The sequence below is a fragment of the Haliotis cracherodii genome, unplaced genomic scaffold, assembly GCF_022045235.1.
Source record: "Haliotis cracherodii isolate W230 unplaced genomic scaffold, xgHalCrac1.p SCAF_14, whole genome shotgun sequence".
NCBI lineage: Eukaryota > Metazoa > Mollusca > Gastropoda > Lepetellida > Haliotidae > Haliotis > Haliotis cracherodii.
In genome coordinates this window covers 6,989,530-7,003,018 of record NW_027266269.1, presented here as the reverse complement: position 1 = coordinate 7,003,018, position 13,489 = coordinate 6,989,530, and the positions used below count along the sequence as shown (strand labels likewise).

General features: G+C 42.3%; 1 protein-coding gene across 2 annotated transcripts in view; it reads left to right on the top strand.

Moving 5' to 3' along the window:
* LOC139460991 (NAD(P)H-hydrate epimerase-like) overlaps nt 1-9,129 on the top strand; it is a 276,986-nt gene extending 267,857 nt beyond the window's left edge. For both annotated transcript variants that reach the window (XM_071242456.1, XM_071242455.1), the window contains exons 3-6: nt 2,662-2,770; nt 3,685-3,795; nt 5,507-5,774; nt 8,173-9,129. In XM_071242456.1, the coding sequence (XP_071098557.1) occupies nt 2,662-2,770; nt 3,685-3,795; nt 5,507-5,774; nt 8,173-8,408 (724 nt within the window). In that variant the 3' untranslated portion in view covers nt 8,409-9,129. The remainder of the gene's footprint in view (nt 1-2,661; nt 2,771-3,684; nt 3,796-5,506; nt 5,775-8,172) is intronic.
* The last annotated feature ends 4,360 nt before the right edge of the window (nt 9,130-13,489 follow it).

Sequence of the window (13,489 nt, the reverse complement as noted above, 5' to 3'; positions counted from 1 at the left end):
GACTCCACGCTCCAAGGCCTTGTACGATACATGAGTCATAACATTTATATTTTTATTATAATCTAAGACTGCCTCCGTGGTCTAGTGGTAGAGCGTCCGCCCAGAGGGCGGAAGGTCCGGGGTTCAATCCCCGTCCGCGTCATACCAAAAGACATTAAAAGATGGTACTTCTTGTTACCCTGTCTTGCGTCGGCATTAAGGGGCTAAAATAAGGACTGGTTGGCTCGGAGTCAGTATACTGTGTCTGAGTGGTGTATTCATGTTAAACTGTGGCATGGTATCACAGTGAGCTAGCACTATAAATCGGCATCAGTCCGGACTAGTACAAGCAGACACACACACACACACACACACACACACACACACACATGTACATGCACATCGCTATATAAGTGCAATAATCTTGGACGCGACGTTAAACCCCATTTCACCTCACCTAATATAATCTATATATAGTTATAATCAATTAAAAGTAACCAAACCCTGGCCACATAAAGAAACTGTGCACGGAGAAAATATATTCTGGATTGAAATACAACACAGCAAGAACAAAATGATGCAGACGCTGTAGCAGCTGAATGATCGGACCATAAGAAAATGTCAACGGGACCTGAACAACATCTGTTACGTTGACGTCAGAAGATCAAAATGGAGTAGGGGGTCAAACGACAAAGTCACAAAGTCAATAACGGGTATGACCACCCTGTGTGTGAATCACAGCAGTGCACTGGCGACGCATGGAGTCCACCAAATGGGCATGGAAGGCCTGGGGAATGGCCTGCCATATCCTCCTCAAATCCTGTGCCAAGTCACGGACGTTATCTGGAGGATGTGGAAGACGACGCAGACGGCGCTCCATTTCATCCAACACATGCTCTATTGGGGAGAGATCTGGAGAATTTGCAGGCCATGGAAGTAACATGACATTGTTGTGGTGAAGGAAATCCATTGCGACCCTAGCCGTGTGAGGACGAGCGTTGTCCTGTTGAAATGTCAATCCCGGGCCATGACGTTGCAGGAAAGGAATGACAACAGGCCTCAGAATCTGATCTCTGTAGCCAACACCGGTCAGATTGCCCTGAACAACCACCAAAGGGGTTCGGTGCCGTGCTGTTATCCCACCCCAAATCATCACAGAGCCACCTCCAAAACGATTCCTCTCCACAATACAGTTGCGTGCATAACGTTCTCCCAAACGCCGGTAGACACGTTGGCGCCGGTCACCGTGGGAAATGTTGAACCTCGATTCATCTGTAAAGACAACATTTCTCCACCATATTCGAGGTTGTTGAACATGATTTTTGACACCATCTTAGACGGTTGACTCGATGACGGTGTGTCAGGATGGGACGTATGGCAGGGCGTCGTGGTCAAAATCCCGTACTGACGTAAACGATTCCTGACAGTGTTGGGATGGATACAGCGCAGTCCAGGAATTGTCTGGGACGTTGTTACTGCCGTTTGGAACCTGTGTCGGAGATGTGTAACTCGAATCCATCTGTCCTGTCTTGGCGTCGTTACTCGGGGACGTCCTGAACGTGGGTGGTCGGAAACGTCATTTGTGTTCTGATAACGCCTCACCAATGCCGATATCGTGTTACGATGGCATTGGAAATGTGTTGCCACCTGTTGTTGCCTCATTCCCGCTTGGATCATTCCAATGGCTTCATGACGCTGTGCAGCTGTCAATCTTGGCATGATTTGCTTGTGATATGCTTGTGTCTGTGCCTGAGAAGGTTTGAATTTTTGAATGACCACAGATCATGCTTTCCAAAGTGACAGCGAATTTTGAGTTGCACATGCTGTGTACAGCTGCACAGGATGCACGTGCAATAACACATTGCACATCCATAGGCCCCCATCAATGACGTCATATCGCATGGCACGTGCATGAGAGTTTGAATGTCTCCAATAATTGCTGTGTTCAAACCTATATTTCATATGTGGACGGTGTGCCCTTATATTTTCTACGTGCACAGTTTCTTTATGTGGCTAGTATATATTCATTTAAAACCTCTGCCAAAAGCAGAGTTACCCCTGTAATTGTACTCCGACTATATCATGAGCTTAATGTGGGAGGAAAGCCCGAAGTGATGCAGGTCTCAGACGTTTACCACTTTGGTGAAACCCATGAGCAAGGGTATGGTGCTGACAAACCTAGAAACATAATTGGGGCAAACCTGGATTCGAACCCACAATCATAGGTTTCTGGCGTGCCCAACGGACGCAACTCTGCACAGCAAATCGCGGCGCCGTAGACGACTGGGCCACCCGTGCCCCCGTAAATAATTGAGTCTGGACCAGAGAAAACAGTGATTTTATCCATGCTGTCGGAATAATGACACACACTCATCAATGGTCAAGTATCTGGAAGAACAACAGTTTCCATCAAATTACTGTTAAATGGTGTCAGGCAATGGTGAATTAGGACCCCAGTCATGCAGAATTGCCTCCCTTAGGTGTACCAGAATCCTATGATATTCTTTTTAAATCCCAGATGCACCTGATTATGTTTCAGACCCTGGAGAATAAATTGAAAAAGGAGTCCAACTCAAGTCTAGAATGACTTTGCAAGTCTAGATTTCCTCAGCTTGAAATTAAGCCTTGTTCGGGGCTTCATTTGGATGAGAGTTGACTGAACCTCCATGTTGTGTGTTTCAGCCAGGATGAGGCCCAGAAGATCGACCAGGAGCTGTTTGAGGACTACTCCTTCAGCGTGGAACAGCTGATGGAGCTGGCTGGGTACAGCTGCGCCGTCGCCATCGCCAGGGTCAGTCAGGCATCAGTCACCAGTCACCAGTCACCAGTTTTTGTTGTTGAAAAAAACATAGCCATGGAAAACTGCAAAATGATTTATGTTATTGTTTTGTTACTTCCAAAACACACACAAGGTGTAAAAACTTTTCAACTTGTCTCGAATTAGTGAGGAGAATTTATAAAAATGTGACCTTGAAAACTGGAAAATGATAATTTTAAAACTAGTTAGCTCACCTGAATGAAAGACATGTGACCTCATGTCTTAGCCTGGTGGCTTGAAGTCCTTGAGGTCATCTGTAAACATATTCTCAAACACCACAGAACAGGTGCTTGTCCAAAACATGACAGCACAATTTGGTCTAGAGGTTTCAGGACAACGGTGCAGTGCTGGTGTGTTGTATATATCTACAGAGTGTGTCTTGTTGCAGTGTATCTACAGAGTGTGTCTTGTTGCAGTGTTTCTACAGAGTGTGTCTTGTTGCAGTGTTTCTACAGAGTGTGTCTTGTTGCAGTGTTTCCCTATAGACAACATGTCCAAGGACAACGGTGCAGTGCTGGTGTGTTGTATATATATCTACAGAGTGTGTCTTGTTGCAGTGTTTCTACAGAGTGTGTCTTGTTGCAGTGTATCTACATTGTGTCTTGTTGCAGTGTTTCCCAATAGACAACATGTCCAAGGACAACGGTGCAGTGCTGGTGTGTTGTATATATATCTACAGAGTGTGTCTTGTTGCAGTGTTTCTACAGAGTGTGTCTTGTTGCAGTGTATCTACATTGTGTCTTGTTGCAGTGTTTCCCAATAGACAACATGTCCAAGGACAACGGTGCAGTGCTGGTGTGTTGTATATATCTACAGAGTGTGTCTTGTTGCAGTGTTTCTACAGAGTGTGTCTTGTTGCAGTGTATCTACATTGTGTCTTGTTGCAGTGTTTCCCAATAGACAACATGTCCAAGGACAACGGTGCAGTGCTGGTGTGTTGTGGGCCTGGCAACAATGGTGGGGACGGCCTTGTCTGTGCCAGACATCTCAAACTCTTTGTGAGTCACAATTCAAACCTTTTTCAGTGCACCTCTTAAATGGATAGCATCTGTGTGCACCTGTTAAATGGAAAGTCTCAATGTGCACCTGATAAATTGATAATATCTATCTGCACCTGTTAAATGGATAGTCTCAATGTGCACCTGATAAATGGATAGTATCTATCTGCACCTGTTAAATGGATAGTCTCAATGTGCACCTGATAAATGGATAATATCTATCTGCACCTGTTAAATGGATAATCTCAATGTGCACCTGATAAATGGATAATATCTATCTGCACCTGTTAAATGGATAGTCTCAATGTGCACCTGATAAATGGATAGTATCTATCTGCACCTGTTAAATGGATAGTCTCAATGTGCACCTTTTAAATGGAAAGTCTCAATGTGCACCTGATGAATGGATAGTCTCAATGTGCACCTGTTAAATGGATAGTCTCAATGTGCACCTGTTAAATGGATAGTCTCAATGTGCACCTGTTAAATGGATAGTCTCAATGTGCACCTGTTAAAAGGAAAGTCTCAATGTGCACCTGATAAATGGATAGTCTCAATATGCACCTGTTAAATGGATAGTCTCAATGTGAAACTGTTAAATAGATGGTCTCAATGTGCACCTGTTAGATGGATAGTCTCTATCTGCACCTGATAAATGGATAGTCTCAATGTGCACCTGTTAAATGGATAGTCTCAATGTGCACCTGTTAAATGGATAGTCTCAATGTGCACCTGATAAATGGATAGTCTCAATATGCACCTGTTAAATGGATAGTCTCAATGTGAAACTGTTAAATAGATGGTCTCAATGTGCACCTGTTAGATGGATAGTCTCTATCTGCAACTGTTAGATGTATTGTCTCTTTGGACCCCCGTCTTGAGCTCAGTTCACTTTTTCCCTTTACTGGTACTTTCACCAAAAAACTATTACTTTGACAGATAATTACTGGTTGTATTTACTAGCCCAGCATTGTTAAAAAAACTGCACAACTCAAGAAATCGTAACACAACTGGGTTTTCTCATAACATTACACCCCCGTGGAGATCCAGGTTAGAATAGGTCTTAAGCAACCCATGCTTGTTGTAACTAACGGGATCGGGTTGTCAGACTCGCTGACTAAGGTGAGGCATGTCATCGTATCGTATTTGCACAGATCGATGCTCATGATGTCAATCACAAGATTGTCTGGTCCAGACTGGATTATTTAATGTCATAGTCTATATATTGTCGACTGCAACGTTAACCTACAAGCAAATTAATTTTGATCAACACTCAATATCACCCTCTCACCAACTCCATACACTGACTTGCAGGGTTTCAAGCCTTAATGCTATATACGTCACCTGTCCCTATCAAAGGCTACTATGCTTGTCGTAAAAAGCGACAAACGGGATCGGGTGGTCAGGCTCGCTGACTTGGTTGATGCACAATATCAATCCAAATTGCATGGATCGCTGTTCATGATGCAAATCACTGGATTGTCTGGTCCTGACTCGATTATTTACAGACCGCCGTCATATAGCTGGAATATTGCTGGGTGCGGCGTTAAACAACAAACAAACAAACAATGACGTCACCTAACAACGGGCGTGATAATGGCCCGTCGTCAAGCAATATGAGGGTGTTATCAAGTTACAGTGGCCCGTTCTATCCATTTTAGCTATAACACTCAATATCCCCCTCTCACCAACTCCATACTCTGACTTGCAGGGCTTCAAGCCTTCCATCTTCTACCCGAAGCAGCCCAACAAGCCCCTGTTTGAGAGCCTGCGTCGCCAGTGTGAGGGGATGGACATGCCCTTCTTGTCCTTCTTCCCCTCTGACCCCCAGCTCATCAAAGACTCCTATAACCTCATCGTAGATGCGCTGTTCGGATTCAGCTTCAAGGGACCTGCCCGCCCCGAGTTTGCCTCCATCTTGGAGAAGTTGAAGAAGATACAAGACGATGTCCACATCTGCAGCATTGATGTCCCTTCAGGTAAATAGTAGGGCTGGGACGGTACACTAATTGATGTCCCTTCAGGTAAATGGTAGGGCTGGGACGGTACACTAATTGATGTCCCTTCAGGTAAATAGTAGGGCTGGGACGGTACACTAATTGATGTACCTTCAGGTAAATAGTAGGGCTGGGACGGTACACTAATTGATGTCCCTTCAGGTAAATAGTAGGGCTGGGACGGTACACTAATTGATGTCCCTTCAGGTAAATAGTCGGGCTGGGACGATACACTAATTGATGTCCCTTCAGGTAAATAGTAGGGCAGGGATGATACACCAACTTTGAGATCCAATACGTATCACGATACACTAATTGATGTACCTTCAGGTAAATAGTTGGACTGGGATGATAGATCAACTGTGAGAACTAAAACGTATCACGATACACTAATTGATGTACCTTCAGGTAAATAGTAGGGCTAGGACGATACACAAACTGTGAGATCCAATACGTATCACGATACACTTATTGATGTACCTTGATGGAGTGCCTGGTTTAGAGCTGGTCCAAGTATTGATGTACCTCCAGGTAACATAGTCTGTGGGAAGTCTGGGTTAGAGCTGGTCCAAGTATTGATGTACCTCCAGGTAACATAGTCTGTGGAGAGTCTGGGTTGAAGCTGGTCCAAGTATTGATGTACCTCCAGGTAACATAGTCTGTGGAGAGTCTGGGTTAGAGCTGGTCCAAGTATTGATGTACCTTCAGGTAACATAGTCTGTGGAGAGTCTGGGTTAGAGCTGGTCCCAGTATTGATGTACCTTCAGGTGACATAGCCTGTGGAGAGTCTGGGTTAGAACTGGTCCAAGTATTGAAGTATTGATGTACCTTCAGTTAACATAGTCTGTGGGGAGTCTGTGTTAGAGCTGGTCCAAGTATTGATGTACCTTCAGGTAACATAGTCTGTTGAGATTCTGGGTTAGAGCTGGTCCAAGTATTGATGTACCTTCAGGTAACATAGTCTGTGGGGAGTCTGGGTTAGAGCTGGTCCAAGTATTGATGTACCTTCAGGTAACATAGTCTGTGGGGAGTCTGGGTTAGAGCTGGTCCAAGTATTGATGTACCTTTAGGTAACATAGTGTTTTGAGTCCGGGTTAGAACTGGTCCAAGTATTGAAGTATTGATGTACCTTCAGTTAACATAGTCTGTGGGGAGTCTGGGTTAGAGCTGGTCCAAGTATTGATGTACCTTCAGGTAACATAGTCTGTGGAGAGTCTGGGTTAGAGCTGGTCCAAGTATTGATGTACCTTCAGGTGACATAGTCTGTGGAGAGTCTGGGTTAGAGCTGGTCCAAGTATTGATGTACCTTCAGGTAACATAGTCTGTGGAGAGTCTGGGTCAGAGCTGGTCCAAGTATTGATGTTCCTTCGTTTGACATAGTCTGTGGGAAGTCTAGGTTAGAGCTGGTCCAAGTATTGATGTACCTTCAGGTAACATAGTCTGTGGAGAGTCTGGGTTAGAGCTGGTCCAAGTATTGATGTACCTTCAGGTAACATAGTCTGTGGGGAGTCTGGGTTAGAGCTGGTCCAAGTATTGATGTACCTTCAGGTAACATAGTCTGTGGAGAGTCTGGGTTAGAGCTGGTCCAAGTATTGATGTACCTTCAGGTAACATAGCCTGGGGAGCTTTTGGCTTAGATTTCGTCCCAAAGAACTTATTCATGACTAAATGATTGGGGGACATGGTTGAATGCATGTCATCGGACCCAGACAGTGTGTGATGTTGCCCACAATATCAATCTCTTGTTTGTCTCATCCAGACTTGATTAATTACAAGCCAGCATCATTGGTGTTCAACCAGATTGTGTGAATTGTTAATTTCAATTTTTAATTTTAATTTTGTAGATCAGTTATAATATCGTGTGTTTGATAAATGCTTTGTTTGCCAGACCCTCACAGGTTATCATGATTTCCGCAGAGTTGTTGGCAGAGTTATGGCCCTTAGGTGTTCGAGGATCTGATGGTAAATTAAACACCACGCCCATAGTCACGAGTGTCATCAATGTGAAAACGTCTACTACCTGCCTCACTTTAGGCGTTTGTCTCACTGTAAGCAGGGGGCATGGCTGGCCCAGTCGTCTAAGGCGCCGCGATTCGTAGTGCAGGGTTTCATCCCTTTGACACACCAGAAACCTATGATTGTGGGTTCAAATCCCGGTTCGCCCCGATTATGTTTCTAGGTTTGTCAGTACCATACCTGTGCTCGTGGGTTTCACCGAAGTGGTAAACGTCTGAGACCTGCATCACTTCGGGCTTTCCTCCCACATTAAGCTGACACGCCGTGTATTTTTATATAACTGGAATAATGTTAAAAGCGGCGCTTAAGCCACACAGTCAAAGCAGCATTAAACCCAACTCACTCGATCACTCACTATTTTCAGGATGGGATGTAGAAAGCGGCGACCCCGACGGCATCCACCCAGAGCTGCTCATCTCGCTGACGGCACCCAAACTGTGTGCCCGCCACTTCAGGGGCAAACACCACTACCTGGGCGGCCGCTTCGTGCCGAAGACGCTGGAACAACGCTACAGTCTCAATCTTCCTGCCTACCCAGGCACAGAGTGTGTGATAGAACTGAAAACACAGACCACGGAACCTGCAGAAAGTTCCAAGTGATTCTCTCCGCTGCCATCAATTGACCTCCTGCTGTTTGTTGATAGCTTGAAATGTGTATATCATCTCTGTCCTTTCCAAACAATGTATAGAGAAAAGGTTTGGTGTAGAATTGTTGTGCATCAGTTGAAGTTATTTTAAAGGTTGGTTTAGTTGGGTTAATTCTGCTTTCAGCTTTAGTTATATCATGCTTGTCAGTTTAGAGGTAGTCATCAAGCGATACAAAAAGACTTGAAGAATTAAAGTCACATGTGACCTGAATGTCACAATGGAGTTCTGCTTTTGCTCACACACCAGCACAACATCTTGATTAAACGCATCTCTCAAAATAACAATTAAATTTAGTAAACATTGTTTAGTGTATGTTTACTTTTTTACACCCAAGCTGTCAGTGAAATGGCTGCTCGATGCACCATTATTGTGGGAGAATACAAAAGTGATGCTGGTTTTTTTAAAGATTTTAAGATGCGGATGCGGATCCAGGTTTTTTTGTAATACTACTGAGTCTCTCAACGTAATACTATTATATACACCTTGAAAAAAGTTAAGCACCACTTCTTTCTTTTTTATGTATTCGTGACTTCCATGTATCATTTTGAACGACCTACATATGACATTCAGTCATTTTTAGAAATGTCTTAGATACCGTTGAAACCTTGGTACAAGAACACTGTACGTTCCTCCAGACGCTTCAAAAACACTACGTTCCTCCAGACGCTAAAAGAACACTGTATGTTGCTCCAGACGCTACAAGAACACTGTACGATCTTCCAGACATTACAAGAACACTGTGTTCCTCCAGACGTTACAAGAACACTATGTTCCTCCAGACATTACATGAACACTGTACGTTCCTCCAGACATTACAAAACACTACGTTCCTCCAGATGTTACAAGAACACTGTATGTTCCGCCGGACTTTACAAGAACACTATACGTTCCTCTAGACTGTTGGCTTCCAAAATTTTGTTCGTACTAAAGATTATCAAATGACCCTAGCTGAAATTTTATCTGAATTTTGTTATGCATACCTCTTAGTTGATCAAAGTAATGAAAAATCATCCTGCTTCTTTTGATCACTGAACCAATTGCTTGTTAGTCTGTTAAGACTTATTATGACGATGATGATGATGATGATGATGTATTTAGCTTCATCCGCTTATGTATATGACATCTCTGCGCTAAAGTGCATGTTTTTGGATAACATTTTATATTCTTTTTGTACTTCTCAGCTCTGTAACAGCTTACAGTTGTATTTTTGATGTTTTATATTCTGTTGTTAGTTCTCGATTCTGTGTCACAGTCAACCATTTGTATTTTTGATGTCTTATGTTTCATTACTTGGTTTACGGACCCATCAACCCTAAAAGTCAGAAATGAGGAAAAAAAAATTTTTTAACTCTCACAGAGCCTGTTAATCTCCATTATTTTAGTGGGTAATATATCGGACTAGTTGTTTCATCTTCCAGAGGCAAGGGAGTTAACTTACTACAAAAGTCCAGTTTCCACCCTTGCCAAACTAGGCTGCAATTTCCGAGTCATATGCATAGTCCAATCAATATCACAAAATGAAATCAACATCTGGTTGGTATACTGCTGTGCAGATGTAGTTTGAGTGCAAAAATAATATATTTCATTTTCACATCCTACGGACTCTATTGTTAATAATTCTATTTTGACTGTCAAGACCATCCAAGAAATATCAGGGGCACGTGTGGCCCAATCGTCTAAGGTGTTGCTATTCACTGTGCAGAGTTGCGTCCCTTGGGCACGCCAGAAACCTGTGGTTGTGGGTTTGACAGCACCATACCCGTGCTCATGGGTTTCACAGAAGTGGTAAACGTCTGAGACCTTATCACTTCCGGCTTTCCTCCCACATAAAGCTGACACGCAGTGATATAACTGGAATGCTGTTAAAAGCGGTGGTAAACCCAACTCACTCACTCCAAGAAAATTCCGTAAACCAACTAATGAAAGAAATCCTGTACTTTTGAACTGTGTCTGTACAGTGTTTTTAGGTGTTGTTCTGCAAATTTGTCTTTGAAAATTGTTGTGAGTGAAATACCAGTAATAAATCTTGTCAATATCCGGTTCCAATTAACCATATTCCGTTTCTAACTGTTGCTGATCACGTGACACAGAACAAGCCTTTCTTACAAAATGGCCTCCATTCCGTAGCTGACTCGGGAAAACCCACTTAGACACATTTGAACCTGTCTGCATACTGCAGAACTCCTTCTGTCTGCATACTGCAGAACTCCTTCTGTCTGCATACTGCAGAACTCCTCCTGTCTGCATACTCCAGAACTCCTCCTGTCTGCATACTGCAGAACTCCTCCTGTCTGCATACTGCAGAACTCCTATTCTGTGTCCATACCGAGCTGGTGATCAGATGATGTAGTTTCCATGTTCTTATTGTGATGTCACCATGACATGAGTTTGACAGCAGCCATTTTGTTCTTTAACGTGTCCTTTGTCACATGATCACCGAATTGAGTGGAAAATTCAGAACTGACTTTGGGAAAATAATTTGCTGTTGTAACATTGAGTTGAACGTAATGGTAATAAATTGTAATCACCGTTTATGTTGAGTGTGACCAATCAAGGAATTTTGGACATGTTGCAATAATCTGTAGTCAGGATCCTTTTAGGTGTCGTGAGACTCAGTCCATACAAAATGGTATATTAGTGTCACATATATATATATATATCACAACATTAGTAAAAAGATGCATTTTTGTAACATTGAGTGTACTGTATCTTTCTCTTACTAATAAATCAAGCTGTTGGACAAGTGAAGAGGATATAAAAGTTGTTGTTTAAAACCAAAATTTGTCCCGAAACCAGATTTCCTAATTCTGTTAATTCAGTTTCTCACACCAATTGTCATTATAATCTGTGATGTTCATTTTGGATTATTACTATTGCAAAGTGTTTATATAACCGAAGTTTCACTATTGTACCCACGATTCATTAACCCAGACATTTGTTAATCTGAATATTTTCACTGGGAAAAGAACTGTCTGGATTAACAGGGTTTTAACTGTAAAAAGGTCCAATTTTGACTCTGAATCAAAACCTCTTTCCATTAAAATCTGAGAAAGCCTCCAATCAGTCTATTTCTTCAGAAGTTCAGAACCATTTGGATCTGCATATCAGATTTTTGTATGTGTAAAAGACTATGTAACCATGCAGTTCGGAATGGAGAAAATAATAACCACGCTATATGTTGTTGATGTTTTACACCCCGTTATATTTTAGTGTAATGGAAAATACAGCCAAAAGGTTGCACAACCGAGGGAACCTTTATGTGGATTTCGTTTTCTTCTGACCGAAAGTTCAGAATCGATGACAAAGGTGGTGAACGATAAAAAGCTGAATTGCTTTAGAAGACAGAAATATTATTGGCGCCAAAACGCATCATTGATTTCGACTAGGCCATCACAGTTGGGCAGAGAAGTATCAAATCTAAGAAGAGGATCGGATTTTAATAAGATTATATAATGTTACTTGAATTAAATTTCAAGATATTGTTGTCTTTGTCATAATGTTTATATGAACATATTGCTTGTATTTATTTTCAAATTTTGTTGAGGATTCTGGATACAATTATATCTTGTTAACTCCCAACTTTCTGGGACCATCAGATATACACCTGGGAAAAAGTTAAGCGCTGTTTGTTTTTTTCTTACTTATCTCCCGAACTTCCATGTCCTTCTTGGAAATACTTATGAAACTGATCGCATCTGATAAATATCCCACGATGGTATAGAATACAATGTACTTACAGATGGTACAAGAACACTGTATGTTCCTACAGATGGCACAAGAACATTATGTTCCTACAGGTGGTACAAGAACACTATGTTCCTACAGGTGGTACAAGAACACTGTATGTTCCTACAGATGGTACAAGAACACTATGTTCCTACATATGGCACAAGAACATTATGTTCCTACAGATGTTACAAGAACACTATGTTCCTACAGATGTTACAAGAACACTGTGTTCCTACAGATGGTACAAAAACACTATGTTCCTACAGATTGCACAAGAACACTATGTTCCAACAGATGGTACAAGAACACTATGTTCCTACAGATGGCACAAGAACACTGTGTTCCTACAGATGGTACAAGAACACTATGTTCCTACAGATGGTACAAGAACACTATGTTCCTACAGATGGTACAAGAACACTGTGAACACTATGTTCCTACAGATGGTACAAGAACACTATGTTCCTACAGATGGTACAAGAACACTATGTCCCTACAGATGGTACAAGAACACTGTGTTCCTACAGGTGGTACAAGAACACTGTTCCTACAGATGGTACAAGAACACTATGTTCCTACAAGAGGTACAAGAACACTGTGTTCCGACAGATGGTACAAGAACACTGTGAACACTATGTTCCTACAGATGGTACAAGAACACTATGTTCCTACAGGTGGTACAAGAACACAGTGTTCCTACAGATGGTACAAGAACACTGTGAACACTATGTTCCTACAGATGGTACAAGAACATTATGTTCCTACAGATGGTACAAGAACACTGTGTTCCTTTAGATGGTACAAGAACACTGTGTTCCTACAGATGGCACAAGAACACTATGTTCCTACAGGTGGTACAAGAACACTATGTTCCTACAGATGGTACAAGAACACTATGTTTCTACAGATGGTACAAGAACACTGTTTATTCTTCTAGATTGTTGCTGGGTCATGCCTGTGTATTTAACGTCACATTCCGCAGTAGTCCGGATATATGACAGCAGTCTGTAAATCATAGAATCTTTACCAGACAATCCAGTGACTGATATTGTTAACAACGATCCACACCACCTGGTTATGAAGACACTCGATGAAACAAGTCAACAGTTTGACCTCAGACCACCTGATCCATTTCGTTGCCTCTTGACCAGCAGATGTTCCTGGAGACCATTTCTAACCTGGAATCCAATACCAACTGCCATGGTTGGTTGGTTGGTTTGTTGTTTAACGCCACTCTCAGCAATATTCCAGCTATATGATGGAGGTCTGTAAATAATCAAGTCTGGACCAGACAGTCCAGTTAT